The following is an 18,781-nucleotide window of genomic DNA, read 5'->3' on the forward strand; positions in this document are numbered from 1 at the left end:
GATGTATAAATTTGGTTTGGTTGACTAAATGAAGTGACAATTGCCCGTTCGAACAAAACTTTTACTTGTGCTATCTAGCCAACATTTCTGTCTTTTTTCATATTTTATCCTTGAATATTAATGAATTTGATTATTGACCTTCATCAACTTCGTTTCAGAGTGTTTTGTTGAACCTATTTCTGGAGACATTCCAGCAAGCCGGCGCACATTGCTCCGCTGACGCATGCGTACCCTGTTCTGTGGAGTCTTTTAAGTGTTGCCGTAAAGAGGCTAGTGGTTAGCGACGATGACTTAAAATTGCCACCGAGTTGCTGTTCACCAAGTCTCAGACAGTAAGAAGCACAATGGGTGGAAGTAAAATGACCAGAGGATACAGGGGGAAGGCGAAAGACTGGGTCTGCTCCTAGTTTCAGACTGTATTTTCGAATAACATGTTAGACTAAAACCAAAATAATGTCATGTTATCTCTACTTTTCATGTCTACAATGTGGTTGGTTGATCATTTAGTCGTTGTGTGTTGATTGATAGCTATCACTTGTTTTCTGTATAAAGTCGCCATTATTGATTTGTTTCGATATGCCTGACTATCCATGTATTACATATTATGGTAATTTTTGTTTACTTTGAATTCTCAATCACTTAGCTACCTCTAACTATTATTATCCATGCAAAAGTCATTTGGTTGTTACTATGGGAGTTACCATGGTTACTATGTATATGTTTTTTATGCAGATACTAACACCGCTGATTTCCAATATTTCAAAAACTTTATACAGATACTTTATGTACTGGCAATGTATACGGCGCCCTCAACGGCGATTTCAGGCTCTGATAGCATGGCGTCGCTTCAACTGCATGCATTTAAACCAATACAAGGGATTCATACAAAACGTAATTGAATGAAAAGAATCTGTAATGCATCAAAAGCAGAAAGAGAAGATGTGGAAAGTTCAACGCCACAAAAAAAATCGTCAAGAATGTTCACTGTCCTGTGACCAAATTGGCAAACATGTACACTACAGCATTGATTGTCTCTCACAATCAATATAAAGACTAATAATTACTGTAGACCTTAAAGGACAAATTTATGGCCGTCAAGTATCTATGGAAACCGACCCTATCCATATGAAATCAAGCAAATGAAAGTTATACGGGTCCACTGGTAACTGACTATAAGCCCTATGCAAATTTATTTTAAAAAGATAACAACCATCAGGTCCTAATTCTGTAATTTTATCTGAGAGATTGCCAATGGTGGGGTTAGACAATCAAAAACACTCTACCATAAAATAAGTCTGTGCTGGTATCAATTGGATGTGTATTGAGCTACGGGGAACGACCATCAATTGTTCATTGAAATTGAATTTTTAAAAAAATGCTTCCTGCAACCATATAGACACTCCACTGTCTATGCTGCAACAATTAGGCCTAAAAATGTTTCGTTCGGGTTACCTATCCCCACCTAGCTTATTACTGGTGATCTTAAACTCCCCTTTTTTTACGTATTCGAGAATAAATAAATAAAATTGCGAAAATTGTGAAGTCTCGCAAGAAATGTGGATGAGGAAACTGACATCAACTTAAAAAGACAATATAACACTCTTTCTTCCAGTCTGTAATGGCTGTACATCTGATGAGAAGAAACCAATAACACAGAGACTATATGGGAAACAATGGAAAACATAACTACCTGAACTAAACACTCACATATAAAAAATAAATAAAAATCTACCTACCCCACTTATTCTAAACTTGAACGTTCTCAGGAGTACACATTTTTTAAGGCCTGTGCTTATAGTTCTTGATGTGGATCTTATTAAATTTGTTTTGTGTCTTTGTATTATTAGTTTTTAGGGGGATACGTAATATAACAAGCATACAAACAACTAAAAAATGAGCGAACTAACAGTTAATATCTAATAAGTTATGCTGCAAGAGAGGCAACAACCAAAGAGGGAGCCCTTTCTGGTCCGTAGTTAGTGATTGTTTTCCGCTAGAAAGACATACATATGTTTATAGTATTCATAAAGAGGTATCAAGCGAAATTGAAAACTAAAATAAATCAAATCGTAGCTGAACCAGTTGCAATACTTGTAGCTATGCTTTTTTCGCTATAATTTTTATATGTATTATTATTTTTTAATTTCTGATCAGTTTTTCTCTTCTCGTTTTACCTGTCGGACTGTTTGCGGAAAATTAAAACTATTAAAATCGAAGCGAAGATCCCCTACAGCTGCAGCTTACTCTGAAAGCTGACCAAGAAAGAAATCATTATTGACGGAAAAAACCCCACACAATTGTGCAAAACAAACAAACAATAAACCCGCAAAAAACAAATAAAAAAACCCCACACACACAAACAAACAAACAAACAAGGTATTACTTTATTGTTGAACGCCTTCTTCCTGAATATAATTTTTTGTCGACATTTTCCCCAACATAAGTATTTTGAATGTGTCTAGCGTAGCACTAGCGCCCTCAACGTCATGTGGTACGATGTGTTCTGTGATTTTTCATGTTGCTGACAAACTCTTGCCGGGGTAACCATTCCTACATTATATGCTTTCCCTCCTTCTTACCTAATGTCTGTGTCTTTTCAAACTGTACCTAAAATTCCTGTTGTAAAGTAGAAGTACGACTTCTTGAACGTAACTACTTTCATCTTCAACTCTAACGACTTTTGGTGAACCACGTAACGATTGCTTTTCATTAAAATAAATTTGTTAGTTTAATATTATCTAGAAATGTATAATGGCTGACAAGACTTTGTATATTTCTTGTTTCCATGACAACATTTACTCTACAGAAACCAGCTACATCAGTGACATAAAACTACGGATGACAGAAAACAAGTTACAGCTAAATTCAGAAATACATACATACATACATACATACATACATACATACATACATACATACATACATACATACATACATACATACACACACAGACACACAGACACACACACACACACACAGACACACACACACACACACACAAACCCACGGCCACACACACCGTGGTTCAAACACTGCCGCTAGATCCACGTACCTCATAGGCACTTGTTTCCCCTCGCGGTGAGTACTAGTCACAGTCGCTTGTATACTGTTATTCCTTTCCTAAATGGTTTTATTCTTGTCTATGACGGTCCTAATACAGAACAATGACGTTATTATAGGGATTGGCGATATTCTTATAAAATCGGTAGCGATGTCATACCCCCTACATACATACAACATGTATGACATCACTAACCGATGTCATAGAATAAATCCATTTAGGAAGGGAATAACAGTTTACACTGAAGCGACTGTGGTACTACTACTAGTGGATTTGCGTGATCGTAGACATGTGTTATTTACCTCTATCATATATAATTGGCTAAATTAGTGGAGGGTCTATGGCTAAATACGTCAATATGCTATTGTATTCTGACAGAAATCATATCATTCTGATACAGTGATACATATCTCGGGAAACAAGTGCCTGCGATCCACCTTTAGATTATTTTTTTATTCTGAAGTTGAAGCAACAGTTTTATTCGACGTGACGTGATGTGACGTGGATGATTATAATTATATGGTTTATCCCAAGCAATGCAAAGAAAGTAATCGAAGTCTTGGTACGTTTCTCGTGTCCTTGGTTCTTGACATGTAAACGTCACTCACGTGTCATGTATTCATTCATTCGCTCAAGGACAGGTCACAAGGTCAGTACGTTCCGAAGAAATCTCTTTCCTCGCGAGATCTCGTTACTGTGTCACCGGCAAAATGGCGTCCCTCCGTGTGTTGGTTGGAGTAAAACGCGTAATCGACTATGCAGTCAAAGTAAGTGATTTACAAAAAAATATAAAGTGATTTTGTTTCAGTGTGTCCCCAGGACGTGAATACTGTCGTAGACAAGAGCAAAGCTTTCAGAATGTTTCCATCTCCATAACACTAAGTTTGCAGTGTCGGGTAGCTCGCGTATGACACGACCTTCGCAGAGTTCAGTTACATGTACGTGTGCATGTGGACTTTGCGAGGTTTTAACGTATACACCACTGGTGTGAAATGTTCATCGTATTTCTCGAATGTAGACAATAAAGAATTCCGTTTTAGAGGAAGATTGGTGTCTATTGAAAAGAAGTGAAACAATTGGCCCAGTTATTATGGGTACGGTAAGCGATCAGAATGTAACTATATTACCTTGGCGAATCGGTGTCCTCTAGTAAACTAAACTGGCAGCCTGAGAAGTCTTGAAATATCACCTCTCGATCGTACAGTACCCGACGATTCACTGTTCTTCTTCATGTTCATGTATACAGTTTAGAGAAAGGGCCAACAATTTCAATTTAGGCCAAAAAATGGTATGCTTCCGAGAACCCGGGCCGTGGACGACCGACCCTAGTTTTAAGACCTCCGAACCTATACTGTATACATTAAAAAACCCCCACACATTTAACCAAAAAGATGAGAAATTCTCTGTCATTTCGACCTTCATACATGCCCGTTTTCTTTCTCCAGTGATGAAACTATCACAGAATGGGTATTCTGACCGACATTTTGTTTGTTTGCGAAGCAATTTTTTTCCAAAATAAAAACAATTAAAAAGATAAAGTACAATAAAAATCCCGACCTACCTTAGTACCTACCCTATTCTCTGAGGCCATATTTTTGGGAACACATTTTTTTAAGTCATATGGGAATGCTTTTTTCCCCCCATTCATTAAAAATATTTCAGCACCAAAGTTATAGTCTTTGAGATATTCACAAGTAATGGTTTCAGTGTTAAATACAGTACTAACCTGTTACGTTACAAATAGAGTTTGTGTACTGTATATGAATAATTGTGTGCAACCCACTGCTTACATCATGTACCTTTGTACCTGTGGGTAGGAAATTGAAAATATATAAAATGATTCCAATGTACATGTTGTATGCAAATTAATTGATGTCACAAAAGATAATCTCAACCTTTGTTCATTGATTAGGTTTGTCATCTACAATTGTTACATAACTCATAGATTTGATAAAATGGTACCTTTAGAAATATATCAAACAGCCATTAGATACACTGTCAGTGTCCACCACAGGCTGGCTAGGGAGTTCAGGTTAGGGCCTCTATAGACTAGACCACCATGGCATGAAGGGATAGGAACTGGTTTAGACTCCCTAGCAAACACCTGACTTGTATCTGTATCAATGGTTCGACACCACTCTACACGTGACTCATCACCTCCCTATATGGAGACATTTAGTGGTATGATTCTCAGCAAACACCTTAAAAATGGTGATCGCTTGGTTAAAAAAAGTTTACAAAAAAGTAGTGCATATGCACACTACATGTTGATGACATTTTCAATTCATAAATCATAATCCAAATTGATTGTTTGTATTAAAATCATACTCCAAACCGATTGGTTGATTTAAAATCATACTCAAAACCAATTGGTTAATTAAAAATTTTAGTGACTTTTTTTTCAAACCCCACTGTAGAAGGCATCAATTTGTAAATCATTTTGGCAGATTAAAGAAATAGAGTCATAGAATTAGTCAAGGTCTCCTAAATTAATACATTTTGGATAGTACATTTTCTTCCAGAGGAATATCATAATTCATGTTTAAACCTGGACTAGCTGTACAAATGTAACTGGAATATATTATTTTTTTCCATCAGGCAACCAAAAATATATTCAATAACAATTTTTTAAAATACCAATAATTAGACATTAATAATAATAATAATGTTGGGTTCTTATATAGTGCTTTCCCATGCCGTGCTCAAAGCGCTTTACAATTATTACCCCTGGCTCGGATCAGAACAGCACAACAGCCCTTTAGTCTTCCTCAACTCCCCGGGGAGGATACTATCAATTGCAGCCATTTCAGCGCATAGATGTCATAATTCATTACATGACTACACATGTAGCATGCACAAGCCAAGTTGAATAAACAATATGGAATTTATACTCTGGTCATTCTATGACATGACAACACCAGGGTTTGAAATTAACAGTAGTTCCAAGTCCACAGACTACCAATTCTTGTCAAGGGGCTACCATAATTTGCAGCAGGTAGCCCACTTAGGCTACCACTGATTATGTGATAATTTAAAGGATGGAAGATTCATGAAAGTATTTTAATAACAAAACACATTTCCAATAGAGGAAATCTGTTTTTAGTTCAGGAATATAGGAGTATAGGTCACCATCCTTGGGCTACCACTTTCTGAAATTGATAGCCAACTACACATGTACAGTTGTACTGGTACAGTGGTAGGTCTATTAAAGAAATAACCTAATTTCGAGCAATGAACTCACGTCAACAAGTGTCTACACCACTGGTTCTGCTGTGTTCAAAATATGAGCCAAAATATTCAAAATTGCCATTATTTTCCCTGACTTTTCTTGCCGCTGGTAAAATTATGTTATTCTCCAATATTTATTTTTCTTCTTTCAGCGGGAAAATGACCTAAGGGTTGTCACTACTTGCCAAGCGACTCATAGTGACAAAGGCCCCTTTAAGTCACTCGTATTTTCCTTGGCTGAATGAAGAATGTCGGGGAATGATATGAATCTAGTTGTACATGATAATTAGAGGTTGTTTGAATCCATAAGTACAAAATGTAGTACAATAAAAGATTGAAGCAGTCATGATCACATTCATTGGTGTGTATCGGTACATTGACATTAACAACATTATACTGGAACGGTTTTATTAAAGTATTTTTGTAAGTATTTTCACTTGAGTATAAGGTTTGTAAACTCAGTATGTGCCACTTTAACTATGTAATTCAATTTATCAAATATTGTTTGTTTGTTTGTTTGTTTATTTAGATTCGTGTCAAGCCAGACCAATCTGGAGTTGTTACAGAAGGAGTTAAACATAGTATGAATCCATTTGATGAAATTGCTGTAGAAGAAGCTGTCAGACTTAAACAAAAGAAAATAGCCAAGGAAGTTGTCGCTGTCAGCTGTGGTCCACAACAATCACAGGTAAGAATTTGTCGGATTCATTTAGTATAAGCTAAAGGAAAATAACTAGGGAAGTTGTCACTGTCATTTGTGGTCCACAACTGTCACAGGTAAAAATCTCAAAATATAAGTAAAAGATACAAAATGTATTAACAAGGGAAGTTGTTGCTGTCACCTGTGGTGTACAATAGTCACAGGTAAGAATGTAGGAGAAGTAATAAATGAAACCATTCAACCAACATCTGTATTTTTAACCATGTACAACTGTAGCCTGTAGGTAGGTCTACATATACATTAGTTAATCAGCTCCTTATGACATGGTGGTTAAAACTAGGGACTAGTACTAGTAGTAGGAGGAGGACAGGTCATGGGTACACACTCCATTGACAACAGGATATTCTCTGTCATTGACCAAACCCAGGATGAGTATTCTACAGACTTAATGGGGAGGCTGTATCACTCAGCCATGTCTCATTCACGATATGAATGCTGATTGGGGTGGGATGAGGCATACAATGTACATGTACTGTAGTATGTGCAGAGTCTGTGTGTAATTGTGTATGTACATTTGAAATGTGTGTGTATGTGTATCACAGGGAGTTTATTCTCGATACAAAAACAATCTGTATTTAAAGAAAAGAATCACTCCAAAGTACATGTATAGTCATAGCCTTGGCTGTCAATAATAGCATGCTATGATTATTCCTGTTTTCCATAAAATCCTTAGTACAGCCCTAGCTATTCCCAATATTTTGATATTACTTTATTCCTGTTTTCCATAAAACCCTTAGTACAGCTATTCCCAATATTTTGATATTACATTATTCCTGTTTTCTAAGTAGCGGCGTCTGATGTTCTTGCGGAAGTGTAACTGCTTTGGTCTTATACAGTATTGTAAATGTGCAGTAAATTGATCATGTTGTGAAAAATAAAGTAAAATAAAATAAAAACATCGCTATGTTTACTGTATAATACTAATAACTATCGTTGTATTTTACAGGAAATCATTACTACATCACTTGTTATTCGCAATATCATACTTAGTCTGTTATTTATGTTTTCCAGGAAACACTTCGTACAGCCCTTGCCATGGGAGCTGACCGTGCTGTCCATGTAGAAGTGAAAGGAAAGGACTATGAAGATATGGGCCCATTACAAGTGTCTAAGATACTAGCCAAATTAGTACAAGAAGAAGATATTAATTTAGTTATATTAGGAAAACAGGTAAAAAAAAACCACTCAGTTTGTTATATTCTGTACCTTAGGGAGCAACATTACAATTTACAGGGACATGTGCAACTTTTTAGCCACCAATGGGCACCGTCAGGAGGGAGCTATTACTTTCTGGCCATGTGTCCATGCATACATTTGTACATGCCCTCTCATATCTGTGGCATACACCAGCCAATTTCGACCAGCATTGCTTACATAGCTGTTACATGGCTGTGGGAAATACCCCTGTTATAGCATTGCTTACATAGCTGTTACATGGCTGTGGTAAATACCCCTGTTATAGCATTGCTTATTTTTCAACTATTCTCACATATACATTGCATTTAGCTGGTGCATGGCTGTGAGAAATATCTACATTACAGCTATGCTCGCATACAGTTGTATCTGGTACATGGCTATGGGAAATACCTACTTTACAGCTATGCTCACATACATTTGTATCTGGTACAAGCTATGGGAAATACAACGTACATGGCTATGGGAAATACCACTTTACAGCTATGCTCACATACATTTGTATCTGGTACATGGCTATGGGAAATACCACTTTACAGCTATGCTCACATACATTTGTATCTGGTACATGGCTATGGGAAATACCACTTTACAGCTATGCTCACATACAGTTGTATCTGGTACATGGCTATGGGAAATATCACTTTACAGCTATGCTCACATACAGTTGTATCTGGTACATGGCTATGGGAAATACAACATACATGGCTATGGGAAATACCACTTTACAGCTATGCTCACATACAGTTGTATCTGGTACATGGCTATGGGAAATACCACTTTACAGCTATGCTCACATACAGTTGTATCTGGTACATGGCTATGGGAAATACCACTTTACAGCTATGCTCACATACAGTTGTATCTGGTACATGGCTATGGGAAATACAACGTACATGGCTATGGGAAATACCACTTTACAGCTATGCTCATATACAGTTGTATCTGGTACATGGCTATGGGAAATACCACTTTACAGCTATGCTCACAGACATTTGTATTTATAACACATCATCTGCGTGAGTCGTGTTGCGATTGGTCAATGCCCTGTCACGTGGTATGTGTAATTTGAATACTGTTGCCCAGGAAATGACGATCTATTGCCCCATAGGGCAATAGTTCCATGAATGAAAAGTCGAGTGGACTATTGCCCGCCCATTACGCATGCGTGAGCGTCTTCCTTGCAGACAAATTCTTGCAGACGACAAATATTCAGACAGGTCAATGGCCATGGCGGCAAACGATAATTTACGTTTTTGGAAAGTGTCTGAAGTAGATCTTGTAGAACTGGTGTCACACAAAGATGCTAAGCGCACAAAGTGTGTTATCAAAAATGCTGTGAGTATTTTAGAAAAATACTGTGTGAAAATAGGAATGGTATTGCCTGTAGTGGAGGATAATCCTACAGAACTGTGTACGCTACTATGTAATGAATGAGATGTGTTATAAAACAAATGTCGACTGGCCTCTTGTTCGGGCAATAGCATACGTCAGTTCCCCCCTCGGGCCTGTCGATCACCTCAACATCAACCTTTTTCCCGAGGGCGAAGGTTGATGTTGAGGTCATCGACAGGCCCTAGCGATGAACAGAAGAATGCTATTGCCCTCACGGCCAGTCGACATTTGTATACTGGTACATGGCTATGGGAAATACCATGTACATGGCTATGGGAAATACCATTTTACAGCTATGCTCACATACATTTGTATCTGGTACAAGGCTATGGGAGATACCATGTACATGGCTATGGGAAATACCACATACATGGCTATGGGAAATACCACGTACATGGCTATGGGAAATACCACGTACATGGCTATGGGAAATACCACGTACATGGCTATGGGAAATACCACGTACATGGCTATGGGAAATACCACTTTACAAGTATGCATACATATAAATGATGATGTACTGTATTTTGTATCAGGTACAAATGTACATGGCTATGAGAAATACAATGTACCTATTAGAAAGCTATGATCACATATATTTGTAGCTGGTACATTTGTAGATGGCTGTGGGAAAAATCTACATTTTTGTATTCTGCATTGCAATTTTCCCATCCCTGTTCCATTGATGTTGGTATACCAGTTACACATTTGTCAAATCTAGGTATGTTACACCCAGTGTGCTGTTACAGTGATATTTTTCACATACTTGGTACAGCCACTGGGGTTCCATAGCATAGGGATGGAACAGCTATCCTTTCCTAGTTACAACATGTACCAGGTGTGTGATAGTAACAGAGGTATGAGAGTTCTCGTGCATTGATCTCACCCCTTATCTATTCATTTATTTTTCTGTGTGTTTATTACAAAAACCTCTGAGAATTGTGTGTATTTTAACTTATACAGTGCATGAAATATGTATATTTGTAGCTGAACTTACAAGTACAATGAGATAAAATTTCCCAATATTTTACTTTGTTTAGATGAGAAACATCCTAGTGACAATTTTGTAACTTTGAGTCAATAGATGATGATTGTAACCAAACAGGACAGATGTTAGGTGTAATTATATACTAATTTCTAGTGTGTTACTTCTACAGCCAATAGATGATGATTGTAACCAAACAGGGCAGATGTTAGGTGTAATTATATACTAATTTCTAGTGTGTTACTTCTACAGCCAATAGATGATGATTGTAACCAAACAGGGCAGATGTTAGTTGTAATTATATACTAATTTCTAGTGTGTTACTTCTACAGCCAATAGATGATGACAAAAACCAAACAGGACAGATGTTAGTTGTAATTATATGCTAATTTCTAGTGTGTTACTTCTACAGCCAATAGATGATGATTGTAACCAAACAGGACAGATGTTAGTTGTAATTATATGCTAATTTCTAGTGTGTTACTTCTACAGCCAATAGATGATGATTGTAACCAAACAGGGCAGATGTTAGTTGTAATTATATACTAATTTCTAGTGTGTTACTTCTACAGCCAATAGATGATGACAAAAACCAAACAGGACAGATGTTAGTTGTAATTATATGCTAATTTCTAGTGTGTTACTTCTACAGCCAATAGATGATGATTGTAACCAAACAGGGCAGATGTTAGTTGTAATTATATGCTAATTTCTAGTGTGTTACTTCTACAGCCAATAGATGATGATTGTAACCAAACAGGACAGATGTTAGTTGTAATTATATGCTAATTTCTAGTGTGTTACTTCTACAGGCAATAGATGATGATTGTAACCAAACAGGACAGATGTTAGTTGTAATTATATGCTAATTTCTAGTGTGTTACTTCTACAGGCAATAGATGATGACTGTAACCAAACAGGACAGATGTTAGCATCATATCTTGACTGGCCACAGGCAACGTTTGCATCAGAGGTTGCGTTAGATGATGGTCATTTAAAGGTTGTCAGGGAAATTGATGGTGGTTTGGAAACTATACGTGTAAAGATGCCATGTGTTGTGACAGCAGATCTTAGGTTGAATGAACCTAGATATGCAACATTACCAAATATCATGGTAAGTAATTAACAGCAGATCTTAGATTAAATGAACCTAGATATGCAACATTACCAAATATCATGGTAAGTAATTAACAGCAGATCTTAGATTAAATGAACCTAGATATGCAACATTACCAAATATCATGGTAAGTAATTAACAGCAGATCTTAGATTAAATGAACCTAGATATGCAACATTACCAAATATCATGGTAAGTAATTAACAGCAGATCTTAGATTAAATGAACCTAGATATGCAACATTACCAAATATCATGGTAAGTAATTAACAGCAGATCTTAGATTAAATGAACCTAGATATGCAACATTACCAAATATCATGGTAAGTAATTAACAGTAGATCTTAGATTAAATGAACCTAGATATGCAACATTACCAAATATCATGGTAAGTAATTAACAGCAGATCTTAGATTAAATGAACCTAGATATGCAACATTACCAAATATCATGGTAAGTAATTAACAGTAGATCTTAGATTAAATGAACCTAGATATGCAACATTACCAAATATCATGGTAAGTAATTAACAGTAGATCTTAGATTAAATGAACCTAGATATGCAACATTACCAAATATCATGGTAAGTAATTAACAGTAGATCTTAGATTAAATGAACCTAGATATTCAACATTACCAAATATCATGGTAAGTAATTAACAGTAGATCTTAGATTAAATGAACCTAGATATGCAACATTACCAAATATCATGGTAAGTAATTAACAGTAGATCTTAGATTAAATGAACCTAGATATGCAACATTACCAAATATCATGGTAAGTAATTAACAGTAGATCTTAGATTAAATGAACCTAGGTGTACAACATTACCAAATATCATGGTAAGTAATTAACAGTAGATCTTAGATTAAATGAACCTAGGTGTACAACATTACCAAATATCATGGTAAGTAATTAACAGTAGATCTTAGATTAAATGAACCTAGGTGTACAACATTACGTAATATCATGGTAAGTAATTAACAGCAGATCTTAGATTAAATGAACCTAGATATGCAACATTACCAAATATCATGGTAAGTAATTAACAGTAGATCTTAGATTAAATGAACCTAGGTGTACAACATTACCAAATATCATGGTAAGTAATTAACAGTAGATCTTAGATTAAATGAACCTAGATATGCAACATTACCAAATATCATGGTAAGTAATTAATTAACAGTAGATCTTAGATTAAATGAACCTAGGTGTACAACATTACCAAATATCATGGTAAGTAATTAACAGTAGATCTTAGATTAAATGAACCTAGATATGCAACATTACCAAATATCATGGTAAGTAATTAACAGTAGATCTTAGATTAAATGAACCTAGGTATACAACATTACCAAATATCATGGTAAGTAATTAACAGCAGATCTTAGATTAAATGAACCTAGGTATACAACATTACCAAATATCATGGTAAGTAATTAACAGTAGATCTTAGATTAAATGAACCTAGGTGTACAACATTACCAAATATCATGGTAAGTAATTAACAGTAGATCTTAGATTAAATGAACCTAGGTGTACAACATTACGTAATATCATGGTAAGTAATTAACAGCAGATCTTAGATTAAATGAACCTAGATATGCAACATTACCAAATATCATGGTAAGTAATTAACAGTAGATCTTAGATTAAATGAACCTAGGTGTACAACATTACCAAATATCATGGTAAGTAATTAACAGTAGATCTTAGATTAAATGAACCTAGGTGTACAACATTACGTAATATCATGGTAAGTAATTAACAGCAGATCTTAGATTAAATGAACCTAGATATGCAACATTACCAAATATCATGGTAAGTAATTAACAGTAGATCTTAGATTAAATGAACCTAGGTGTACAACATTACCAAATATCATGGTAAGTAATTAACAGTAGATCTTAGATTAAATGAACCTAGATATGCAACATTACCAAATATCATGGTAAGTAATTAATTAACAGTAGATCTTAGATTAAATGAACCTAGGTGTACAACATTACCAAATATCATGGTAAGTAATTAACAGTAGATCTTAGATTAAATGAACCTAGATATGCAACATTACCAAATATCATGGTAAGTAATTAACAGTAGATCTTAGATTAAATGAACCTAGGTATACAACATTACCAAATATCATGGTAAGTAATTAACAGCAGATCTTAGATTAAATGAACCTAGGTATACAACATTACCAAATATCATGGTAAGTAATTAACAGTAGATCTTAGATTAAATGAACCTAGATATGCAACATTACCAAATATCATGGTAAGTAATTAACAGTAGATCTTAGATTAAATGAACCTAGGTGTACAACATTACCAAATATCATGGTAAGTAATTAACAGCAGATCTTAGATTAAATGAACCTAGGTATACAACATTACCAAATATCATGGTAAGTAATTAACAGTAGATCTTAGATTAAATGAACCTAGATATGCAACATTACCAAATATCATGGTAAGTAATTAATTAACAGTAGATCTTAGATTAAATGAACCTAGGTGTACAACATTACCAAATATCATGGTAAGTAATTAACAGCAGATCTTAGATTAAATGAACCTAGGTGTACAACATTACCAAATATCATGGTAAGTAATTAACAGCAGATCTTAGATTAAATGAACCTAGGTACATGTATGCAACAATTGTTACGCCTAGAAAACCATGGATACCGATTTTCTTCAATTTCTCTGAAAACAGCTATAAATTGTCAAATCTTGCTTTGAGCTTTGTTTTACACTGAGATGAGGCATCATGGGTAAGTAAATAATGTTATGACCTTTATGCCAATTAAAACTGTGCCTAAGAAGTGTTAAGACCAACTGAGGAGCTCCTGGTATTGTTTATTTATTCCTCTGATCATACTACCAGTAACTACAGAATTTGTCATTCTGATGAGGACAGTCGACGAAGACAGATCATACTGCCACCTAGTGGTCATCATTAACTATGGAATTGTCATTCTGATGAGAATTGTCAATTGAGACAGCTCATACCATCACCTAGAAATCAAGTGAAACTATGAAATTTGTTATTCTGGCAAGGATTGTCAAATGAGACAGATCATACTGCCACCTAGTGGTCAACTGTAACTTTGGAATTTGTCATTCAGATGAGGACAGTTGACCAAGGCAGCTCAAAAGTTCATTGATAAAAAGGTGAACTGCTATAACCTTTACATTAGCTCTACCACACTGCTGAACAGTTTTGGTCAGAACAGTACATTTGTAAATATCTCGTAATGGATTATTTATTGCAGTTTGGTAACTTTCACTGTCACTGTCAGCTCACTCTCTGCAGTTTCTGGTACTTTTCCATCAACACTTGATATTTCTTGGATTTTTTGGTCTGTTTGATTTATTAATGATGGGTGACTCTTGACTGCTTGGAGAAGCGAAATACATGTAGACTCTTTTGTACAACCAAAACCAGGAGAAATGTTACATACATGTACCAGTTTTTGCCCTCACTAATGTTACCCATCCCCTGGTATTGACCTACATGTATATGATAATATCTATTTTTGTAATGCTTTGCCTTAAAATGAGAGAATTTAGTACTTGAACTCAAAGTTCAGTGATGATTGGTTGGCATTCACATTGTTCACCATCTCGGCTATTTTACCATTTGTGTGGTTTACCCCCTCCACATACATTCCACATACAGTCCACACATGATTACAAGTACATTCAAAAATGTACCCTGGTACATGCATTATGTTATAGCACTGCTTACGAGTGGTAACAAACGTTAATCTGAGTTGCCAAACAGACTCGGAGAACTTGCATCTTTATCTCAGCCTGAGATATTCACAGATGTGTTAACATAAACTTCATGAATATTTTTAGAGGTGGACACTAGCTCCAATTTTGTTTGTTTTAAAATGGACCTATCATCCACATTGGTGCCATGTGTTATAAATCCAATTTATTTGTTTACTTTCCCAGTTTGTAACACATTCTGTTCATCAACGATCTGATGTCAGCAGTTATATTTCACTTTGTCTGTTTTCACAGAAAGCCAAAAAGAAGCCAATGGCCAAGAAGAAGCCATCAGACTATGGCGTTGATATCTCGTCACGTATAGAAACTCTAAAAGTTGAAGATCCACCTAAAAGAGAAGGAGGACAAAAGGTAGAAAGTGTTGAAGATTTGGTTCAAAAATTAAAAGATGCTGGAAGAATATAAACAGTAAGTACCTGTAACACAGATTATTACTGTGTTAATTCAAGGGGAACAGTACTAAAGGAAATCAAGACATTTTCATAAACTATGTTTTGATGAGAGATGTTTTGCCATGAATAGAATAGGCACTTGGGAGTCATGAATATTCATTGTTCAACCGTGAATATATTATTTCAGCTGATTCCCATAAAACATTGGCCTACAACAAAGATACCCATTAAAGGCAAATGATCAACTTTATGTTTCTCTGTGTTGAAGTAATTATGTGATGTAAAATCATGAAATGACTCTCCAGAACCCATAGTTTATGAAAAGGATTTCATTTCCAGGAGTGGTGTTCCCCCTAACAACTTAGTTTCATTCAGTATCACATTTCGGTTAACGCCCAACGCTGCCCACCAACTTGGCCTGCCCCTGCCAGCTCGGCCCACCCCCTGCCAACTCGGCCCACCAATTCTTGTATAGAATATATCAGTCGAGACCAGTATTCTATGCAAAACTTACAAAAAATGGGAGCTCAGAGTCCATGTCTCAGCCAGCAGTTTGAATTTTCTCATTTGCATGCAATGCGCTTTATGTACATGTAGGGTGTATCGTCTTTAAATGACACTGGCATTATCGTTAATAATAGCAGAATAATCATCCTCTATATGTTGTCTGTTATGTCTTCTATATCTGTGTATTAAGAATACATGATATATGATGACAAAGTAGAAACTGTACCCCAACCAACGAGCTCTACTATTGTACAGTGGGTCGAGTTGGTTTCATGTCAGTGAATGGACCAAGTTGGTATGGGTAGGCTGCGTTAACAATCACATGGGCCGAGTTAGCAATGGACCGAGTTGGCAATAGGCTGAGTTGGTGATGGGCAGAGTTGGCGATTGGCCAAGTTGGCGATGGGCTGAGTTAGTAATGGGCCAAGTTGGCGATGGGACAACTCGTTAGCAATGGGCCGAGTTGGTGATGGGCAGAGTTGGTGATGGGCAGAGTAAGTTAGCAATGGGGCGAGTTGTACCTACCTTTCACCTTTCAGTCATAAGATTTAATCTTTTCTGACATATTTATAGAAAAAACTACTTGGTCCAGAAGAACAGAGATCCATTGTAATCCTTAAGTTACAGCTCCACATACATGTATTAGATAACACTAATGTGAGAATCTTAGATTGAATCAGTGTACATTGTAACCCTTACAGCTCTATATATCAGATAACACTAATGTGAGAATCTTGGATTGAATCAATGTACATTGTAACCCTTACAGCTCCATATATCAGATAACACTAATGTGAGAACCTTGCATTGAATTATGGGCCTTTAAATTTAGGACATGTCTGATATGCAAGTCTGGGCACAGTCATGTTGTAAATTTAATAGTAATTTTTATATGTTGACAAATTTGGTTTGTTGTAGTCACAATGTAAGGTTTTACACTTAAAGATCTGCCCTTATTTTGAATTAAGCTTGTTTGGTCAAAATGTCACTTTGGGAGAAAGTTTTCTGCAAATCATGTGCTCAGTAACAAAGTTTTATTCACACATCCCTTAGTAGTCATGGACTAGAATGTCAAAGTTTTGGGACCCTGAGGTTTATGTGGAGATTTTATTGTATGGGACACAGGTTTATGTGGAGACTCAGATTTTATTGTATGGGACACAGGTTTATGTGGAGACTCAGATTTTATTGTATGGGACACAGGTTTATGTGGAGACTCAGATTTTATTGTATGGGACACAGGTTTATGTGGAGACTCAGATTTTATTGTATGGGACACAGGTTTATGTGGAGACTCAGATTTTATTGTATGGGACACAGGTTTATGTGGAGACTCAGATTTTATTGTATGGGACACAGGTTTATGTGGAGACTCAGATTTTATTGTATGGGACACAGGTTTATGTGGAGACTCAGATTTTATTGTATGGGACACAGGTTTATGTGGAGACTCAGATTTTATTGTATGGGACACAGGTTTATGTGGAGACTCAGATTTCATAGAATGTAATCCTTAGGTGTGTGTGGCAACTAGAATTTCATAGTATGGGACTTTGAGATGTACATGTATGTGGAGTCTATGATATCATAGTGTAGGACCCAAGGTACATGTGCGAATCAGACAGGTACTGTGGTTTATGAAAATATTTTGAGGATGTAGAATTACTTGTGTGAATTATACCTTTAATCAAAACCTACAAAAAATTATTGTTTTATTGTGATTTCCATAATAGTAGTACTCATGAATATTTATCATTGACTTGAGAGAACCTAGGACAGTTCATAGTCTAAAATTTAAAATTTTATATCTAGAGTTTACATTGTACCAACTACATGTACTGTTTGACCCTTGCTTTCCTACCATCAAAAGTAATTAGTATATCCAAAAATAAGTTTACTTTTATTACAAAATGATCTCTCTTTTTTTCTTTCAGCGATGATTAAATTTTCCTGTTACTATAGCAGCCTGTTACTATAGCAACAGCTTCATGAAAGCAGTATTCTGGCAACCTGTCATTATTACAGAAGAATTCAGGGTGTGAAAAGGAATTCTATTAAACTGTTGAAATTTTAAACAAAGACCAGAGTATACAATTCTTTGAATGTCATTGACTTTTGATAGCAGTGTTTTGGGTGTTTGTTAACTATACAACAGTGTTGTATGCTTTGTACATATCTTACAATAATAAAATTAGAACATGTACAAAGAAAATCACAGTTTCCCTGTCTTTTTAGCACAACCTAACAGAGGTATGAATGACAAAGTGTGTGTGTGTGTTTATGAAGATCTTTTTTTCTCAACCTCTAACTGACTAAGATTGTCACAAAGGGGTGTGGAGGGGTGGGGGGTGGGGTGGATTTACAATAATTTGACATTC

At 35.8% G+C, this 18,781-nt stretch overlaps 1 protein-coding gene across 1 annotated transcript; it reads left to right on the forward strand.

Moving 5' to 3' along the window:
- The first annotated feature begins 3,709 nt into the window (after positions 1-3,709).
- Positions 3,710-18,533, forward strand: LOC144440283 (electron transfer flavoprotein subunit beta-like). Its single transcript, XM_078129631.1, has 6 exons — positions 3,710-3,828; positions 6,819-6,977; positions 8,022-8,180; positions 11,477-11,698; positions 15,739-15,912; positions 18,338-18,533. Exons 1-5 carry the CDS (start codon positions 3,772-3,774, stop codon positions 15,907-15,909), a joined length of 768 nt encoding a protein of 255 aa, XP_077985757.1. The 5' UTR covers positions 3,710-3,771; the 3' UTR covers positions 15,910-15,912; positions 18,338-18,533.
- The last annotated feature ends 248 nt before the right edge of the window (positions 18,534-18,781 follow it).

The sequence above is a fragment of the Glandiceps talaboti genome, chromosome 9 (genome assembly GCF_964340395.1).
Source record: "Glandiceps talaboti chromosome 9, keGlaTala1.1, whole genome shotgun sequence".
NCBI classification, from domain to species: Eukaryota; Metazoa; Hemichordata; class Enteropneusta; family Spengelidae; genus Glandiceps; species Glandiceps talaboti.